Here is a 20,634-nt window from a genome sequence, read left to right on the forward strand (position 1 = left end):
AAAAAAAAAAAAAAAAAGTAAGTAACTCAAATATTTAATATGTAAAAGTTATTATTTTTAAAATTAAAGACTTCTGAAACACAATGCATGAATTACCCTATCTGACAGTCCTGATCTTTGCTGGTGAACGAATATTCTAGACATAGGAAAATTATTTCATTTTGCACTGACATTGGTCAAATCTCTGCGACTGCATCTTAAATCAATTTCAAGTTGGGTATAAGTACATATTGCTTCATACAAGCTCATTTCCCTTATTCATGTGTATCTGACTTCTGTCACTCAACATTATGTTTGTGAGATTCATCTATATTGATGTGGTAGAAGTAGTTTGTTTATTTTTGTCACTGTATTGTATTGCATAAAAATATCACAATTTATTATCATTTTACCGTGATGGGTGCATTTGTCTGCTAGGGCTGCCATAACAAAATACCACAGACTGGGTGGCTTAAGCAACATATATATATATATTTTTTTCTTCTCACAGTTCTGGAGGCTAGATAGAGGCCAAGATCAAGGTGCTGCCAGGATCGATTTCTGGTGAGGGCTCTCTTTCTGGCTTGCAGATGGCCGCCTTCACTATGTCCTCACATGGCCTTTCTTTCCTCTGTGTGCACATACTCCTGGGGTCTCTGCCTTTTCTTATGAGAACACCAGTCCTATTGGATTAAGGCCCTATCCTTACAACTTCAGTTAATCTTAGGTACCTCCTTAAAGGCCCCTATCTCCAAATATAGTTCCACTGGGGTAAGGGCTTCAACCTGTGAATTTTGGGGGACACAATTCAGTCCATAACAATGAGCATTTGTGTAGTTTACATTTTGGGGATTCTGTGAATAGTGCTACTATGAACATTCTAGTACATTCCTTTTGGTAAACTCATATATACATGTCTGTTGGGCATATGGCTAGAATTGCTGCTTATGGGGTACACCTATTTTCAGTTTAGGAGATGTTGCCAGTTTTCCAATTGGTTGTAGCAATTTATATTCCCACCAGTGATACAAAAAAAGTTCCATTTTCTCCACTTCCTTGCCAATACTTGGCATTTTCCATCTCTTCCATTTTAGTGGATATGGTGGATAAATTATAAATGACTTCAACATAAGTTGCCTCAAGTTTATATTTTAACAAGGATGGGGCAAAAACCACAAATATAATTTAATTAACAAAAGACTTAATCCATAGTGTAGTGACTCATGCCTGTAGTTCCAGCTACTAGGGAGGCTGAGGCAAGAGGATCACTTGAGCCCAGGAGTTTGAGGCCAGCCTGGGCAACATATGTTTTAAAGTGTTAAACATAATACTTTTAAAAAGTTAAATTAAAAATAAAAGACCTAATTAATTAAAAATACAAAAATAAACAAAATAGTTAATCTAGAAACATTTTCTCAATTGTCATGATACGCATAAAATTTTAAAACCCGTGCTTCAAGATATCTTCACTTTTTAAAGTAGGAAATTTTAAGAACATAACTTTATTGTAAAACCTTTAGCAGCAGCAGCAGCAGCAGTGACTCTATGACTCTAGGGCCCTCTTGTTAGTTCTGTAGTGAAACCATTTAAAAAGATAGCAACATCACCTTACACTAAAAATCTCTATTCAGAAATATATCCATGCTTGTGAGGCTCTAAAGAAGGATCAGGATCATCTCATTTTTAAAACTCTGGTATTTGGGACATAAGATCTAAGGTCAGCAACAAGCCTATATGAAAAACAAATGTACAAAAAAACCCAAAAACACAAAGATATAGATTACATAAAAATAAAAACTGATTAAAATTAAACTCAAACTGTAAACATAATTGAAAGATATTCCAGCCTAACCAGTAAAATTTGAGGAAGTAGAGACATCTGGTAGTCAACAGTAGTTGTATGGAAAGACCACAGCATGAAGACGGCACTAAATTTAATTTTCTTTTTTTTTTTTTCAGTGTAAATAAGGAGCTAAATTTAGAGTTTTCTTTTGGGGCTACAAATGTTAATGTTACAATGCTAATGTTACATAGCATAGAAGAAAATATCCCATTCAGTTTTGCATAATTCCATTTTAACCACAAAGAAGAGTATCTTGAGTAATAGCGACCTGGGTAGCATAAAAATGATCAGGCGGAAATCAATAAATTAAGTTCAGATGCTATAAATCATCTCCCCTTTCTTCTCCTAAGGAGAGACAGACACTGAGTAAAGATAAAGAATTTAAGTGACTTCCTTTAATTCCTGTGAAACAGCTCCATTCTGAGTAATTGCCCCATCAGTGGGATGCTACTATAAAGCAGGCCTTTGTGCAGATAATGCAAAATAGAAAGTCTACCCACAGATAATCAAAAGTTGATCACAGTAAAGAAATTGAAGTCATTTCTGATGAAGAAGCAGAGTGACTCTTTTCAAGTGTTTTTGCTTTTTGTTTTTTGAGGGGAGGGGGTTGGGAGGTAGGGTTGAGGAGCAAAGCTCAACAGAAGATGGGCTCTTTTTTCTTTTGTTGTGCAATGCCCTGATAAAACCCATCCATTTCATTGCTTCTGTCACCTTTTGTTAAACTCAGAAACTGCAGCGGAGGGGCAGATTCCTATTTTCTATTGAGTAGTACCACTGTGTCTTTAAGTCAGAAAAACCCTGGAATCGACCACTGTTTAGTTGCCAGGAAATTTGGCATCAACTCCTACAGGAATTCTGTGAGTACAGTACCCTGGATGAAAAGCCTGAGTGCTTTGGGAGTATGAGAATCATGATTTATTTTTCCATATTAAATTAGTGAACAGAGAGGAAAGTAACCAAGTCATTTCCATTTTGAGAAAAATTCTACAGCTAAAATCAGGCATTCAACATAAAACTTAGACTCAAAGAAACAGAACATGTCAAAAAAGACCTTATTATTGCTGGATCATTTGAAATTCTCAACGAAAATTCCAAAACACTTGGGGGTTTCTGGAAGAGGGTCACGCATGAATTTAAATGGAAATTAATTTCTTCAAGAACCTCCTACTTCATTAGGATTGACTCAAGGGAACAGAATGCTACCCACACTTTGCTTCTTTATCCCTTTTCAAAAATCAACAGCTTGTTAAGGTATCAACAAGTAGAATAGGGTTGGCTTTCCTTAGTCCCTCTCTCTCCATGTTCTCTATTCCAGAGAGCCAAAGTTGATTCGACGCAGAAATTTCCCCTTCCTCTTAGAGTTCCTTGCCAAACTTCCCTGGCAGTGAGCCTTCTCACTCTACTGATTGCCTGTGCATTCATGCTGTACAGCTCTTTGTCCTCAAACCAAACATAATCTGGGGCTGGAGGCAGGTCTAAAATTAAGTTGGTTTATACTTGCCTTAATATAAAACAGACTTGGTTGCATTTCAAATCCTGTAGGTTTGTTTTACATAACGAAATCAGTTGTTAGAATGGATTTTGTCTGAGTATTTATCTTCTCAATCACTCAAAGGCTTAACTGACTGTTCAGAGATCCATTTCAGTCTCTAAATTTCCCACCCTTCTCAATCACCTGGAGAGTAACTTACCTGGTTCCATTAATCTTGACCTGTACATTATGCAGAAAGTGGTATCTAGCACCTTTAGCTCTCAAATTCCAGACCTTCACCTCCTCTTCTCAGCCACAAACTCCCATATAAAATTTCTATCAAATCCATATATTGTATTTTTCTCCAAATAAATCAGTGCCATAACATCTAGAATTGCAACTTGGTAGACATAAAAATACTTCTTTTTAAAATGGAATTTCAGAAAGGCTATAATGATTGAGAATTAAAAAAAAAAAAAAAGAGGGAGAAGAAGTTGGAGAGTAAAAACCTCTAACTCCTCTTTAGGAGAAAGAGATAGTCACATCCACTTGGGAAAGAGAAAGGGAATTTTTTTTTTTTTTTTTTTGACAGAGTCTCACTCTGTCACCCAGACTGGAGTGCAGTGGCATGATCTCAGTTCACTGTAACCTCTGCCTCACAGGTTCAGGCGATTCTCTTGCCTCAGTCTCCTGAGTAGCTGAGATTACAGGCGTGCACCACCATACCTGGCTAATTTTTGTATTTTTAGTAGAGACGGGGTTTCACCATGTTGGCCAAGCTATCTTGAACTCCTGACCTCAACTGATCCACAAGCCTCAGCCTCCCAAAGTGCTGGGATTATAGGCACACCCAGCTGAGGCCAGGGAGTTTTAATAGCTAAAAATGAACACAGCAAATAACTAAAGACCTAGGGTTTTTGCCAGATCAGCTTTTCTTATGCAGCAGATTGATCTCCAGTTATAACTGTGATCTATTTGAAGATGAAAGAACACAATGAAAATTCTAAGGAAATCTAAAAACCCTCTTCTGTATTTTTATATGTATAAGAATACATATTATCTACTAATATACACATTATATATATACACAATATTATTTACACTCTACTAGATGACTGTGGCCATACAATTGGATATTTTGTCAATGTGTTTAGCTGGATATAGCGGGCCAGCTCCATTCTGGTTCTCCTGCTGGAAAACAAACACTATTCAGTAAAGGAACAGGAGATAAAAGGCATACTAAACTGACTGGTGGAACCTGATACTGAAGTCTCTATTAGATGGACTTCTTTTTTTGCTGTACCACTTCGTAGGTGCTGTTTCAAATGGTGAAATTAATTTCTAATTCAGCAGTCTTTGAGTTAATGCAAGATTAATTAAGATTTAGATGGACATCTAAATTATATCAAATGTACAATTTTGTGATTTGGGGGTGGTTTGTTGGTTTGTTTGTATTTTGAGACAAGGTCTCACTGTGTCACCCAGGCTGGAATGCAGTGGCACAATCATGGCTCATAGCATCCTTGACCTCCTGGGTTCAAGCAATTCTCCCACCTCAGCCTCTCAAGCAGCTGGGACCACAGGCACACAACACCAAGCCCAGTTAGTTTTTTTAACCTTTGTAGACATGAGGTCTCTACATGTTGCCCAGGTTGGTCTCAAATTTCTGGGCTCAAGCAATCCACCCATCTCAGCCTCTCAAAGTGCTGGAATTATAGGCATGAGCCACCACACCCAGCCTTTTATGATTTTTAATTTTTTATTTATTTATTTATTTTTTTTTTTTTGAGACTGAGTCTTGCTCTGTCACCCAGGCTGGAGTGCAGTGGCACAATCTCGGCTCACTGCAAGCTCCACCTGCCAGGGTCACACCATTCTCCTGCCTCAGCCTCCCGAGTAGCTGGGACTACAGGCACCCGCCACCACACCCGGCTAATTTTTCTGTACTTTTAGTAGAGACAGGGTTTCACCGTGTTAGCCAGGACGGTCTCGATCTCCTGCCCTCGTGATCCGCCCACCTCGGCCTCCCAAAGTGCTGGGATTACAGGCATGAGCTGCTGCACCTGGTCAGCCTTTTGTGATTTTCAATAGACACAAAAAAATTTTTTTAAACAGTCTACTTGGGCTGGGCACAGTGGCTCATGCCTGTAATCCTAGCACTTTGGGAGGCTGAGGCAGGTGGATTGCTTGAGGGCAAGAATTTGAGACCAGCCTGGGCAACAGAGTAAAAACCCATCTCTGCCAAAATAAATACAAAACTTAGCTGGGCATGGTGGCACGTGTCTGTAGTCCCAGCTACTCTGTAGGCTGAGGTGGGAATATGGCTTGAGTCGGAGAAGGAGGCTGCAGTGAGCTGAGATGGCACCACTGCACTCCAGCCTGGGCTACTACTGAGCCAGACCCTGTCTCAAAAACAAACAAACAATAGCAAGAAACAGCCTACTGGATCATGTCCTATAAAATATAAAACAAAAAGTTGTTGTTTTGTTGTTGTTTATAATATACAGCTATAAGTAAGTGTACAACAGGGCTTTACTCATTCATAAAATATCAACAGGAGTTCTTATGACAAACATACTACTGTGCATCTACTTTTGAGAACCAACTATATTTCCCCACCACAGAGCCCTTTCCCCTCCCAGGTGTTCTTTGAGCACAAATTCATTACCATTACTGATCATCTACTTATCAAAAACATATAGCAACATACAATGCTTTGATTTGAATCTGAGACATTTCAGTTTGAATACTTTGTACTTCTCATAGCAATAAATAGTTCTTCACTAAGAAAGTAACAAAGATACAGTGAAAAAAGTATTGAAAAAATTAAAATGTTATTTAAAAAAGAGTCAGATTTAGCCCCAGCTACATGAGAGGCTGAAAGGCTGAGACAGGAGGACTTTTTTTGTTGTTGTTGCTGTTGTTGTTGTTGTTGTTGTTGAGATGGAGTCTCGCTCTGTCGCCCAGGCTGCAGTGCAGTGGCGTGATCTCGGCTCACCGCAAGCTCCATCTCCCGGGTTCATGCCATTAAAACCTGCCTCATCGTCCCAAGCAGCTGGGACTACAGGCGCCTGCCACCATGTCCAGCTAAATTTTTTTTTGTATTTTTAGTAGAGACGGGGTTTCACTGTGTTAGCCAGAATGGTCTCGATCTCCTGACCTTGTGATCCGCCCACCTCAGCCTCCCAAAGTGCTGGGATTACAGGCGTGAGCCACCACACCCGGCCAAGAGGACTTCTTGAGCCCAGGAGTTTGAGACTATCCTTGGCAACATAGTGAGACTCTGTCTCAAAAAATCAAAAAACAGAAAACACTTAATGTAAAAGACAGCAGTAAAGGAAGAATAGAGGAGGGGAAATGAAACAGGAAACAAAGAAAACAAAAAGTAAAAAGCAAATGTAAATTTAATTCCATCAATAATAATTTCCAAATGAATTAAACAATTCAATCAAAAAGCAGAGACTGTCACATTCGATAAAAAAAGACCCAACTATATGCTCTCTACAGGAGACAGGTTTTAGATTCAGAGATACAAATAGGCTCCTGATGTTTTCTATTCTCTATTTCATTAATTTCTACTAATCTTTATTATCTACATCTCCTTTAAACTAAAGGTTCCCTATCCATCTCTCTCTCTTTTTTTCTTATTTATTTGTTAAAGAAGCAATTGATTTATGTCATTTAAAATTGCATCTTGATAAGCTATAAAATAAATTTTAAAAATAAGTATAATACCCTATCACACCTAACAAAGTTAACAATTATTCCTCAGTGTCAATGAAACATCCTGTAGTATTTGCATTTTTTTTATTGTGCTGTAGGTTTTTTGGTTGTTTTGTCTTTGTTTTCATTCTGATAGTTGGTGCGATTCAGGATCCACATAAGGCCCATGCACTGTAATTGGTTGATATGTTTCTACGTCTCCTTTAAACTAAAGGTTCCCTATCCATCTCTCTCTTCTTTTTATTTATTTGTTGAAGAAGCAATTGATTTATGTCATTTAAAAAATCTACAGTCTACATTTTGATGGATGTATTCCTGTGATGTTATTGAACATATTCCATTGCCCCTATATTTCCTGTAAATGGATAAAATTCAGGTCTTGTTTTATAGCAATTATTATAGAATTTGTGATCATTAACTAGATCCATTAAACTATGAGTGTTTTACAAAATGGTGATATTCTAATTCTATTCTAATTCTCTCAAGATTTTTTCAATTGCTACCCAGAAAACTTTCATAAAGAGAAGCTTGCCCTCATCAACTACTTTGTTACACTATGGATCAGTTATTTTAAAACAGGCAGGAAAAAATACTTGATTCTTTCCTTTTATTACCAATTTTTCAGAATAAAGGTCTAGACATTTCCACTTCTGGCCATGATAGAATAACAGGGCCCAGAGTTACCTATCTGCCATAAACAACTAGAAACGATCTAAAATTTATGAAACAATGGTTTGCAGACACTGGATAACAAAAAGCACAGTACAGCAATCCCCAGAAAAGGGAAACAAATCAGTTTAGCCTCAATTTACTGCCTGGTGAGTTTCCAGACTTCAGGAGTAGGGACACAAACACAGCTCAGCATTTGGGAGGTTGAGAAAATGGAATTCAGCATTTGGGGAGGCTAGCGCAGCTAGAATTTGCAAGGTATAATACTGGAAAAAAAGATATAGAGACAGAAGTCCAGTGATCTGCAGAGGGCTTCCCCGAGTCTTTAGCTGAGTACTAATCTGTGTATGCCTAAGAAGCAACTACTTGAAATGGGGAGGTGGGAAAGGACTCACTGGAATCACAAAGCATTACCCCTGGAGCTCATAAATGGCCAGGAATAGTTTATGTTCCCTCTAGTCAGAGTAGAAAGTCCTACTAAAGTATAGGGTATAAGGTGGAATTCTCAGAAGGGTATTGCTTCAGGAATAACTAGGCCTAGAACAAAGACACTCTGGTTCTACTTTACAAAGCCTAGCCTAGAGAGGATAAAATTGTTTCCAAGTAACTTAACTGTGTCCCAGAACAAAGTCCTAAAATACTTAAAGGAATACAAAAACTCTAGTACCAAACAATATAAAATTCACAGTATCTGAAATCCAATTTTAAAAAAAGCATGGAAAGAAGCAGGAGCCGGGCGCGGTGGCTCAAGCCTGTAATCCCAGCACTTTGGGAGGCCGAGACGGGCGGATCAAGAGGTCAGGAGATCGAGACCATCCTGGCTAACAGGGTGAAACCCCGTCTCTACTAAAAAATACAAAAAACTAGCCGGGCGAGGTGGCGGGCGTCTGTAGTCCCAGTTACTCGGGAGGCTGAGGCAGGAGAATGGCGTAAACCCGGGAGGCGGAGCTTGCAGTGAGCTGCGATCCAGCCACTGCACTCCAGCCCGGGCGACAGAGCGAGACTCCGTCTCAAAAAAAAAAAAAAAAAAAAAAAAAAGAAGCAGGAAAATCAACTCATAAAAAGGACAAAAACTGATCAATAGAAACAGACCCAGAAATGACATAGATGATAGTATTAGCAGACAAACACATTAATACCACAATTATAAATACGCTGCATATGCTCAGTAAGGTAGAGGAAGGCATGAGTATGAGAACAAACAAAGAAGATATAAAAAAAGAAACCTCCCGGCATGGTGGTGTGTGTCTGTAGTCCCAACTACTGGGAGGCTAAGGTGGGAGAATCTCTTGAGTCCATGATCTCAAGACCAGCCTGGGCAACATAGCAAGACCTTGCCTTTTAAAAAAGAAAAGAAAAAAAAAAAGGGAAAGAAACCCAAGTTTAGCACTTAAAAAGGAAAAAAGCCACCTCTAACATGGACAAATACACTGGATTATAATTAATAGCAGATTAGACACTGCAAAAGAAACTACCCAAAATGAAACACAAACACAGGAAGAGAAAAAGAATGAAAAAAGTGAACAGAGCATCAGAGAGCTGTGGAATAATATAAAGAGGTCTAATATAAGTGTAACTGGAGTTCCAGAAATTGAAGAGGAGGGGAAGGGATGGGGAGAAATTGTAAAGAAATAAGAGAAAATTCTCCAAATCAAATGAAAACTATAAACCTACACATCCAAGAAGCACAACCAAATTCAGGCAAAAGAAACATGCTGAAAACCACGCCAATGCACATCATAATAAAACTGTTTAAAAACAAGATAAAAATAAAATTGTAGAAGCAGACAGTGATAAGACTTATGTCCTTATGTAGAGAAGGACAAAGAATGACAGTAGATTTCTCATGGAAACAATGCAAGCCAGAAGAGAAGAAAGCAATATCACTAAAGTACTATAAAACAAAAAGTGGAGGAAGGAAGAAAAAGAGAGGAAGGAAGGGAGAAAAGAGGGAAGGAAGAAAGGAAAGCCCGCCAGCCTAGAATTCTCTAGCCAGCAAGAATCTTTCAAAAATAAAAGCAAAACAAAAACATTAATATGAGAAAATTCATCACCAGCAGACCACTACTATAAGAAATGTTAAACAGAGTCCTTTAGGAAAAAGAGAAATTATGTCATGTGGAAATGTCAATCTATATAACAGAATGAAGAGTACAAGAAATAGTAAATATGTAGGTAAATTATAAGGCTTTTTTCTTATTTTAAAAATCTCTTTAAAGGATTATTGACTGTTTAAGTAAAAGTAATGACAATATATTATGGAGTTTATGACCTAAAAACTGTGTATATTATACTGTATATATTATACTGCATATAATAATATTATATAATAAAATATACAATATACAATTACATAATAAAATAACAAAAAAAGACAATAAAAGCACAGAGCCCAAGATAATAAAAATGGAAGTATACTGTAGGTTTTTATGTTATACATCAAGTGGTATACTCTTACTTGAAGGTAAGCTATGATAAGTTAAAGGTGCTTACACTAAGCCCTAAAGTGACTTTTAAAAGAAAAAAATCAAGGAGGTATCGCTAACAAGAGGTAAAAGGGAATCTTAAAAAAATAACTAATATGAAGTCAGAAAAAGAGGGAAATTGGAAAAAACAACAGATGGGACAATAGAAAACAAATAGCAAACAACATGGATTAACTTTGAAAACATTACGCTAAATGAAAGAAGCCAGGCACAAAGACCACTTCTTATAGTATCAAACTGGTAAGAACAGATACTACACTTGACCTTAACCAAAAGGCTGAGAAGTAATATACATCGTATATAGAGCGGCACATTACTTAACAATGGTGATATGTTTTAAGAGTGTTGTTAGGTGATTTTGTCATCATGCAATCAGGCAGACATGATAGAGTATACTGACACAAACCTAGATGGCATAGCCTGCTACACAATTGTGCTACACGGTATAACCTAATGCTCCTAGGCTATAAACTTATACAGCATTTTACTGTACTAAATATTGTAAGCAACTGTAATATAATGGCAAGTATTTGTGTATCTAAACATAGAAAAGATACAATAAAAATACAGTATCATAATCTTATGGGACCACCATCATATCTGTGATATGGTCCATCATTGGCTAAAATATTACTATGCAGTGTGTGACTATATTACATCTTATGTAATTCCATTTATATGAGATATATAAGATAGGCAAATTCCATAGAGATGGAAGGTAGATAGACAGAGGGTAGAGAGGTGAGAGGTATGACTGCTGATGGTATGGGTTTCTTTCTGGGGTGATAAAAATGTTCTGAAATTAGACAGTGGTGATGGTAGTACAACTCTAAATATACTAACAAACCACTGAGTTATAGACTTTAAAAGGGCAAATTGTATCTCAATAATTTTTTTCTAAAAAGTACGAAAAAAAAAAACAAATAAATAGCAAGATAGTATATTTAAACCCAGCCATATCAACAATCGCATCAAGTGTAAATGGTTTAAATATCCCCAAAAGAAAAAGATTGTCAGACTGTATAAAAAATAAATACCCAAATACATGTTGCCAACAAGAAACCCATTTTAATATAAAGACACAGATAGGCTGAAAGTAAAAAGATGAGAAAAGATATATCATGCAAACCCTAATTTTAAAAAAGCTGAAGTGGCTACATTAACATTAAGCATAGTAGATTTTAGAGAAAGGAATATCACCAGGAACAATGAGGTTCATTTCATAATGATGAAGAGGTCAATTCATCAAGAGAACATATCAATCCTAAACATTTATGTACCTAATAATAGAGCTTCAAAATACATGAAGCAAAACCAGACAGAACTGTAAGAGGAAATAGAAAAATCCATAATTATACTTGGAAATTTCAGCACCTCTTTCTCAATAATTAATAGAAAAAGTAGACAAAAAATCAGTAAGAATATAGGAGATTTGAACAACCCTATCAACCAACTTGACCCAATGGCATTTAAAGTACACACTACTAACAATAGCAGAATACATAGTCAAGTGCATGAGAAACTTGTTCCAAGATGCATCATATTCTGGGCCATAAAGCAAGCCTCAATAAATTCAAAAGGATTCAAATCATACAACATAGACTCTGTAACCATAATTAGTTAAATTTGGGAATCATTAACAGAAAGATGTATAAAAAAATCACCAAACGTTTGGAAAATAAACAACACGCTTTTAATAACCCATGGGTCAAAAAATAAATCACGAGAGAAAACATGACATAATAAAACATGTGAGATGTATCTAAAGTAGTAAAGAGAAATTTATAGTTTTAAAACACTTATATAAAAGCAGAAAGGTTTAAAATCAAGGACTTAACCTTCTACCTTAAAAAACTAGAAAAAGAAGAGCAAATTAAATCCAAACTAAGCAGAATAAAGGAAATAATGAAAGTTCAGAAATTAAGGATATAGAAAACAGAAAGTAATAATAAAGAAAATCAACACAACAAAAGCAGTTTCGTTGGGAAGATCAATAGACTTACAACTGCAGTAAGCATGATCAGAAAAAAAAAGAGAAGGATATCTTTTTAAAAATCTTTTGATTATGAAAAATTTTACACATAAACACATGTGAAGAGAATAGTACTATTAAAACCCCAATGTAATAATCACCCACTCAACACATGGCATGGTCAATCTTATTTCCTCTATACCTCCCCTCAATTCTCCTACACTGGATTATTTTGAAGCAAATCCTAGACATTGTATTATTTCATCTGTAAATATTTTCATTTACGATTACTTCTTTTTTTTTTTGAGACGGAGTCTCGCTCTGTCGCCCAGGCTGGAGTGCAGTGGCCGGATCTCAGCTCACTGCAAGCTCCGCCTCCCGGGTTCACGCCATTCTCCTGCCTCAGCCTCCGGAGTAGCTGGGACTACAGGCGCCCGCCACCTCGCCCGGCTAGTTTTTTTGTATTTTTAGTAGAGACGGGGTTTCACCATGTTAGCCAGGATGGTCTCGATCTCCTGACCTTGTGATCCGCCCGTCTCGGCCTCCCAAAGTGCTGGGATTACAGGCTTGAGCCACCGCGCCCGGCCTACGATTACTTCTTAAGTAGAAAAACCTAAATGATGTTCTGTGCTACGATGCTAAGAAGAAGTAAAACATAGTCTGTAGACATCAAAAATATCCCAAATATCTTCATCCCTTCCCCAGACTGAGGAGTTAGCCAGACAACAGTCAGAACCTAAAGAAAGTAGACAGTTTCTCTGATTGCCAGAGACAGAAATTCTATCTCTTGCTCTTTGAGGAACAGACTTCAGGGCCAGGCGTGGGGGCTCACTGCTGTAATCCAGCACTTTGGGAGGCTGAGGCAGGCAGATTGCTTGAGGTCAGGAGTTTGAAACCACCTGGCCAACATGGTGAGACCCCAGCTCTACTAAAAATACAAAAATTAGCTGGGCATGGTGGCATGTGCCTGTAATCCCAGCTACTCGGGAGGCTGAGGCACGAGAATCGCTCGAACCTGGAAGGCGGAGGTTCCCGTGAGCCGAGATCGTGCCACTGCACTCCAGCCTGGGCAACAAAGTGAGATTCTGTCTCAATAATAACAATAAAAAAAAGAACAGACTTCAGGAAGGCCTAGTGACTGGTGTTGCTGAAGGATGGGAAACTGACCTTTGATTTACACTGACAATAAACATTCAGTTACGGCTTAGGGTTTGCACCTGGTAATTGTACCTGGCAAGCAGGCAGGCACATAGCCAGAGTCTCCACAGCAATCGAGACTTACCAGAAGGGTGTAAACCCACTCACCTACGAATGACAAAGGTGATAAGGTGATCTAATGGGACCCTTATCTTGATCAGGTGCTCTTTGTCACCTAATGGGCCCTCAAAGGCCAGAAAAACTTAAAGCTTCAACTGGGAATATGCTCTATTATCTTCTGTTTTGCGCAAGTGTCTCCATGTGGATACATTTCTGCAACCTTGACTGCTAAACAAATTTTATAGTCTTAAACTGTGTAGTATTTCTCCATTGATACCATCACTATTCCACTGTGACACTATGCAAACTAGTGTGAGAAGTAGAAATAATATGAATATAATGGAGTCTAAAAGACACATGAGAGAATTTAAGGAGCTGGAGGAGGAGTAGAGCTGGCTCATATTTGGCATAAGACCATAAAAATTTTGTTGTAGAGGATGAGATACATTATTTCAATGGGGTGTGCATACTGCCTGCTACAGGACTCTGGGCAGTCTAGCACAACATATTGAAACAAATTACAGCCTAAAAGGAAGGGGGCCAGACTTAACCATTTTCAAGTTGCTTGCACTGGTGAATGTTTCAGAGGTTCTTCAGTGGGAATTGAAATGGGAAATGACCAGGCTAGCTGTCTAACTGGTAAGAAAAACTGAGACTGAAACTGCAGATTCCAATGTCTAGGAGAGAACTGTAATGGTAATGATGGGTGATGGAGAGAAGGTACCAAAGCTGTCCTAGACACTCTACTAAACCAGAAGGTGGCAACCTTAGAGGCAGAAGCTGGGTCTCAGCCAAAGTTTAGGTATGGGAAGATGTGACAGTCAAGCTAAGAAATGTTTTTAAGTTTCATTAATCTGATTCTCACAGTTGAAAGCAGAGGAGTGCTTGTAAGTAATATCACAGGCAAGAAACATGAAGTTTTTAGTTATGGGGAAGTATGTTTTAACACATATAAGCTTCTGTCTTAGTTTTCACATACCTTTCTTCTGAAACAAAGCTATAACCTTGAAGCCATGTGTCTTTTTGTCAGCTAATTGTTATTCTTTTTAAAACTGGTGTTCAAAGTTATATTCCCCAAAATGATTTTCTATTTGGAATAGATATTTTCCAAGTGGAAAACTAAGAGTGCTTGAGACATAAAACTTCCACTAGTAAAAGTACGTAAGAAAAAACTTTTTTTTTTTTTGAAATCTGTTCAAAAGATGGGTAAATACATTATATTAGCCAAGTACAAATATGTGAATATTTGGGCTGTGTCTAAAAAGTCATAAATTAGATTTTCACCATTTTCAGGATGATCCAAAATCCCCATATACATGAAATTGAAATGGTCTTGAGACAATTTAAGTTTTAAACAACTGAACAATGTGCTTCAGATGTAGTTCTGTTGAAGTGGTGGATGACTTCAGTGGACAGAAGCCAACTGAAACAAAAGGAGGAAGCCTGGTTCTTTAAGGTCTAACGTCTGGTAAATGCCCCCTGTTGGGAGAGACAAGCCCCTTTATGGGTCTCTCCTTCACATCTTGCTGAGTATGCCAAGAATGCAAGGCCCTAACCATTTCTCAAGGTTGTGTGTGTAGTGAGCAACCTTGAAAGATGAGACAATATCTCCCTTGAGACAAAACGCAGACTTGCTTATGTCTGGCTATAAGATGGCAGATTCCACAAGCTCAGAGTTCTTTTCCTGTAACACAATTCACTGCCTGTTGCAGGAATTATCTAGGCCCTCAGCAAAACACCCTCCCCTCCACTCCACGGGACTAAGGAGCAAGGAGGGAAATGACACAACATGCTAATGCTCATGCTGCTATCTGTGCCAAGGCTAATAAGGTCCTGTGTCTCTGACCCAGGTCTCTGTTGTCTTCTGCCAGCACTTATGAAATAATAAAAGGCAAACCTATTTTAGGTTTAGGCTCGTAAGTGGGGTAAAATAAAATCCCAGGACCAATGCCTGCCCCCACCTCTTTTGGTTCAGTTTAAAACTTCTCTTCAGGTTATGGCATCTGTGTGAAGGGCAGAGTGTTTGTATGTGAGTATGGAAAGATAGAGTGTTTGAAAAGAACCCCCGCTTCAACAGACTTAGTAGAGAAAAGAAACTATAGGACTCAGCCTTGGAATAAAAAAGAGACAGCAAGGGTGAGTCCAAGGTGATGTGAACTCCTCTCCCCAGGAAACCAGTAACACTTCACAATAGTGACAGCAAAATGGCCTGGGGCAGCATATCATGGACCCTTCAGCAATGGTGCTTCCTGTTTAAAAAGATAGGCATATATAAAACAATAACCTCTAGTATCACCAGCCCCCAAACAGAGAGCTAATCTGAAGCAGTTAAATTCTCTATAAGCATAAGATGGGGTCACCCTTGATCAGTACCAAGTGATTCAAAATAGATTACTGTCCAAGCCTCCATCCAGATGCAAATGCAAGCCCAGTGCTTGATTGATCTGTCTGGACTTCAGCATGGGGACCTTATTGAGTGCTATTCACCAAGCAATTAGAAAAGAAACAAACTGGCTGGGTGTGGTGGCTCACGCCTGTAATCCCAGCACTTTGGGAGGCTGAGGTGGGTGGATCACCTAAGGTCAGGAGTTCGAGACCAGGTGCGCAAACATGGCAAAACCCTGTCTCTACTAAAAATACAAAAATTAGCTGGGTGTGGTGGTGTGTGCCTGTAATCCCAGCTACTTAGGAGGCTGAGGCAGGAGAACCGCTTGAACCTGGGAGGCAAAGGTTGCAGTGAGCCGAGATCCCACCACTGCACTCCAGCCCTCCAGTGACAGAGCAAGACTCCATGCCTCCCACACAAAAAAATAAAAATAAAAAATAAAAAACCTGTGCTCATCTCTGGAGTGATCATGCATTTAGCACAGAATAAAAAATTGGATAAGCATGGGGTGTTTCAGTCTATGCAAAAGTTTGGGTATTTGCACTCAAGGTCTCTGTTTTGTAGCTTGCTAAATTTAAATTCTCTGAGCTTGTGGGTGTATATGAGGTTGTTACAGGGCCAAAAACATCTGAAACTTACTTACGAAGGTACTCTAGGATTTCTAAATTTACTGTGATATAGATTACACACAAACATGCCCTGTTTTATGTGAATTAGTTCTTGTGGGATCCAGGCAATATTACGAACTACAGAAATTGCTCCATGTCAACTTTTTGGGTAGTTTTAGAAATCTGTGGTAATTCTTGATATTATTTGGATTGTATTTTGGATATCTTTAATTGGCTTTGGGAAATTAGACTAATAAAATACTGAGTTGATGAATACTAATATTTCTGTTTCGTTAAAGATCTTATGTGGGATTCTACTTGTATGAAATTCTGAGATAGCACTTGGTGTTCCCCTAGAAGGAAGCTAAAATTTTGTTTTTTGTGTTTTTGTTTGTTTGTTTGTTTGTTTTCAGGCAGTTGGGGCTCCAGTGAAATTGACAAGGGGTAGTCTGGACTTGCATATTCAGGAATCAATTCCAGATGTCTGGCCAAATGGTAATAAAGAGAAACACATGCTTTAATAGGGCAATATATAGCATAGCACATTAAAGTCTGTTACAGGGTAAAGTTAGTAAGTTTTCCTGCAAGAACAAGATGAAAAGAAACCTAATTAAACCAAAGTCAATATAACCTCAGAAAATCTTCATGAGAGAAGTTCTACCCAAGTCCTCATGTGAAACAATACAATGCACATCTCTAGCATCCTGTCTTAGTAACTCATATTACTTTCCCACTTCTGAGATGATTTTAATTGCTCATTCTCCTCAGGGATACTTACATATCTGCCTTCTCCTCTGACTGAGGGATGCCCCCAGGCTTTCTATTCTTGACTATGGTCAAGCCCTTTGGATGTTAAATTCCAGAACAAATTTATCTTCCTTGAGGATTAAATGAATTTATAGATACATAGATAGATAGATAATAGATAGACATATACCACCTATATATATCTATATAAGTGTGTATATATATATATATTTTATTTTTTTTGAAACAGGGTCTTGCTCTGTTGCCAGGCTGAAGTACAGTGGTGTGATCATGGCTCACTGCAGCCTCCACCTTCCAGGCTCAAGTGATCCTCCCATCTCAGCCTCCCAAGTAGCTGGGACTACAGGCAGGTGCCACCACACCCGCTATTTTTTAAATTTTTTGTAGAGACAGGGTCTCCCTATGTTGCCCAGGCTGGTTGCAAACTCCTGGGCTCACATGATCCTCCCACCTCGGCCTCCCAAAGTGCTTGGCTAGGCATGAGCCACTGTGCCTGGCCTTTGAATTTATATACTTTTCAGGAAAGCTGGTCCAGAGTTTCCTGGTGTCCTTTATAGGTCTGGTTTCCTGGACTCTGGACATTGTTAGTGTTAGTTTTCCTCTAGCATATTTTTAAAGACCAAAACTGAACTTCACTGGGTTAGAATATTATTACTTTTATCAGGAAAAGGAAGGGGTAACACAGGGTAAGTCAGAGACAAAAAATGGCTATGCTCCAAGCAAAAGTAGCCCTTTCACCTCCAGTAACTTCCAAGACCTCTTTGGCACTATGAAACAAATTTCATAATTTAGACTCAGACTACCACCTTTATTTAAGGAACTTCCCATAAGGAAAATATTTTTATTCTTCCACATGAGGATACACTTTTTGAAAAAAACAGAGAACAACAATTACCTCCTTTAAAAAAAGAATAAAGAGAATAATAATAAATTAATGCATTGGTACCATACATCTGGAATATCAAGACATAGGTAGCAAAAAATCAGGGAAAGGCTGTGAATATCAGAAAAATAAAATATCCAGTAAACACAAACATAAAAGAAACTGGGAAGAAAAAGTCCAAGTTAAAGCAGAAAAATGTGCTATATGAATTTTTTAAAATTATAAAGTACTTTAAAGACAAAGTACTTGAGGATAGATGAAGAACCTCCTATAATAATCATCAGGATCTGAATAATAAACTAAAATAGTCCCCTTGGTACACTGTAAAGTATGCAATTTTAATTATGTGATTTTTCTAGCTAATTTCTGCTTCAAAAACAGTAAAGTACTTCTGCTTACAAGGTAGCAGAGACAAGAACTTTTCTCAACCTCTCAAATGTACGTTGTCATCAAAATTTAAATTACTAGAAACATGCCTTTTAGTTAAATTACAGTTAGTCCTTAGACAGATCTATTTACTGAGAATTTGCTATGTGCCCAACACTGTTGGCATATACTAAACAAGTTTGCTTTTGTAAAGCACTTTTTCCTTTTCGGGTTCTCATAAAGGACATTTTAAAACAAACTATATTTGTTTTTCCGTATTAACTGCACATGCTGAATACATCTATTATTACAAATTGCTCCTACTCAGGAGCATCTTAGCTTTTAAAAGACAAAAATATATCCAGTTGTATTTGTGTATATATATTTTATATCAGTTATATATGGAAGTCAATCAACAATGATAAATACAAACAGATTGTCAAATAAAACAACAATTTTTGGGGGAATGGAAATGGCACATTTGTCAGATGATATCCACAAATAATTAATTACTTCACACATTAAAAATATTCTCATAATAGTAGAATCTCTTATAAAAGGATACTCATTACATTCTAACCATCTGTCATCATTCCTCCTCAAAAAACTAATTAGGGTTTTATCCAATCACACATTATAAATGATGCAAATATGGATGGTAAAGACATGGGTTGAAGAAGTTAACATGAGAACATTTGTAGTTTAAAAATCGTGGGCTTCAGAACCAGCCTTTCACGTTCCAATAATTAAACTGTTTATTTTTATCATCTTTTTCTGATTAACGATTAGATATTAAACTTCAAAAATTAAAAACACTTACAGGTAGTAGAGTTTTCCTGCAGCAGGAAGTTCCCTTTTCCGGTAATCTATCCCAGAATCTAGCTGGACTGTATTACAATATTCCTACAATCCAAATAAATAAAGTGTCTTTTTAAACAAGTAGTGGCTCAGAATTACAATACTTCCCTTATACTATATATTTTTTAAATTTTTCAAATGTTTGCTCAAAAAATAGTATAATGAGATGACATGGAAAACAACAGAACTCATGCAAGATTCATGAAACCAAAGTTGCAATATTAAATATATCAAGCCACTGAAATATCAGTTTTAAAAAATTAAAATTTGCATCATGTTTTCTGAAACATTGCCCAAAAAGTGCTGTCAGCAAATTCCCCGAATAACTTCATTTGGGTTTTTTTTAAAGCCCAATTTCTAATACCCTGGAGTGAGAAACTAGAGGCTACCAGAAAGAATAACTCATGGGTTTTAGGCACCACAGTGGGGGAGACGCAGCATCAGAGAGCTGAGACTGGACACGGTGGCTCATGCCTGTAATTCTAGCACTTTGGGAGGCTAGACGGGCAGATTGTGTTTGTCCAGGAGTTTGAGACTAGCCTGGGCAACACAGCAAAACCCACCTCTACAAAAAACACAAAAATTAGCTGGGCGTGGTGACATACGCCTGTAGTCTCAGCTACTTGGCTGGCTGAGATGCAAGGATTGCTTGAGCCTGGGAGGTGGAGGTTGCAATGAGCTATGATCATGCCACTGCACTCCAGCCTGGGCAACACAGCAAGACTTTGTCTCTCGAGAGAGAGAGAGAGAGAGAGAAAAAGAGAGAGAGAGAGTTGGGCCAGAACATTAGTGTCCACATTTTAAACCAAATGACCAAACTAGAATGATGTTGTAGCGATGCCCATCCTTCGCTTCTAAATGGCTGCCATTGCCCTTGTCTCCCTTTCAGTTTCCTCTCTGGCCATCAACATTTCAGTGCACTTTCCTGGTGTGGATGCCTGCCTCCTTTCAACCCAAGTCACCCTGTGGCACTAATCTCCTTCTCTTCTCCCAAGTGCTCCTTTCTTTCCACTCCCCCAGGGTGCATATGTGTACATCAGCATATACACCACACACACACACACACACACACCCCAAATTCTTACTTTGAGGGCAAATGTACTTTTGCAACACCTATCTTCTTGGTCAGTTGGATTTTGGGGGCCATGAGAGGAATATATGTAGGGGGGTGTGTGTGTGTATCTCTACATAGATAGAGGCATATTCATTTTATTGTGTTTCCCTTTATTGTGCTTCTCGCATTTTTTACAAAGTGAAGGTTTGTGGCAACCCTGCATTGAGCAAGTCTATTGGCCTCAATTTTCCAACAGCATGTGCTCACTTTGTGTCTCTGCATCACATTTTGATAATTCTTGCAATAGTTCA

At 38.0% G+C, this 20,634-nt stretch overlaps 1 protein-coding gene across 1 annotated transcript in view; it reads right to left on the reverse strand.

Annotated features, from left to right (window-relative positions):
• LACE1 (lactation elevated 1) overlaps positions 1–20,634 on the reverse strand; it is a gene marked incomplete at its 5' end in the record, with an annotated part of 174,968 nt that overhangs the window by 60,250 nt on the left and 94,084 nt on the right. The window contains one exon of the mRNA XM_011952889.1: positions 19,232–19,314. Within this exon, the coding sequence (XP_011808279.1) occupies positions 19,232–19,314 (83 nt within the window). The remainder of the gene's footprint in view (positions 1–19,231; positions 19,315–20,634) is intronic.

Source organism: Colobus angolensis, unplaced genomic scaffold (assembly GCF_000951035.1).
Source record: "Colobus angolensis palliatus isolate OR3802 unplaced genomic scaffold, Cang.pa_1.0 Scaffold35, whole genome shotgun sequence".
NCBI classification, from domain to species: domain Eukaryota; kingdom Metazoa; phylum Chordata; class Mammalia; order Primates; family Cercopithecidae; genus Colobus; species Colobus angolensis.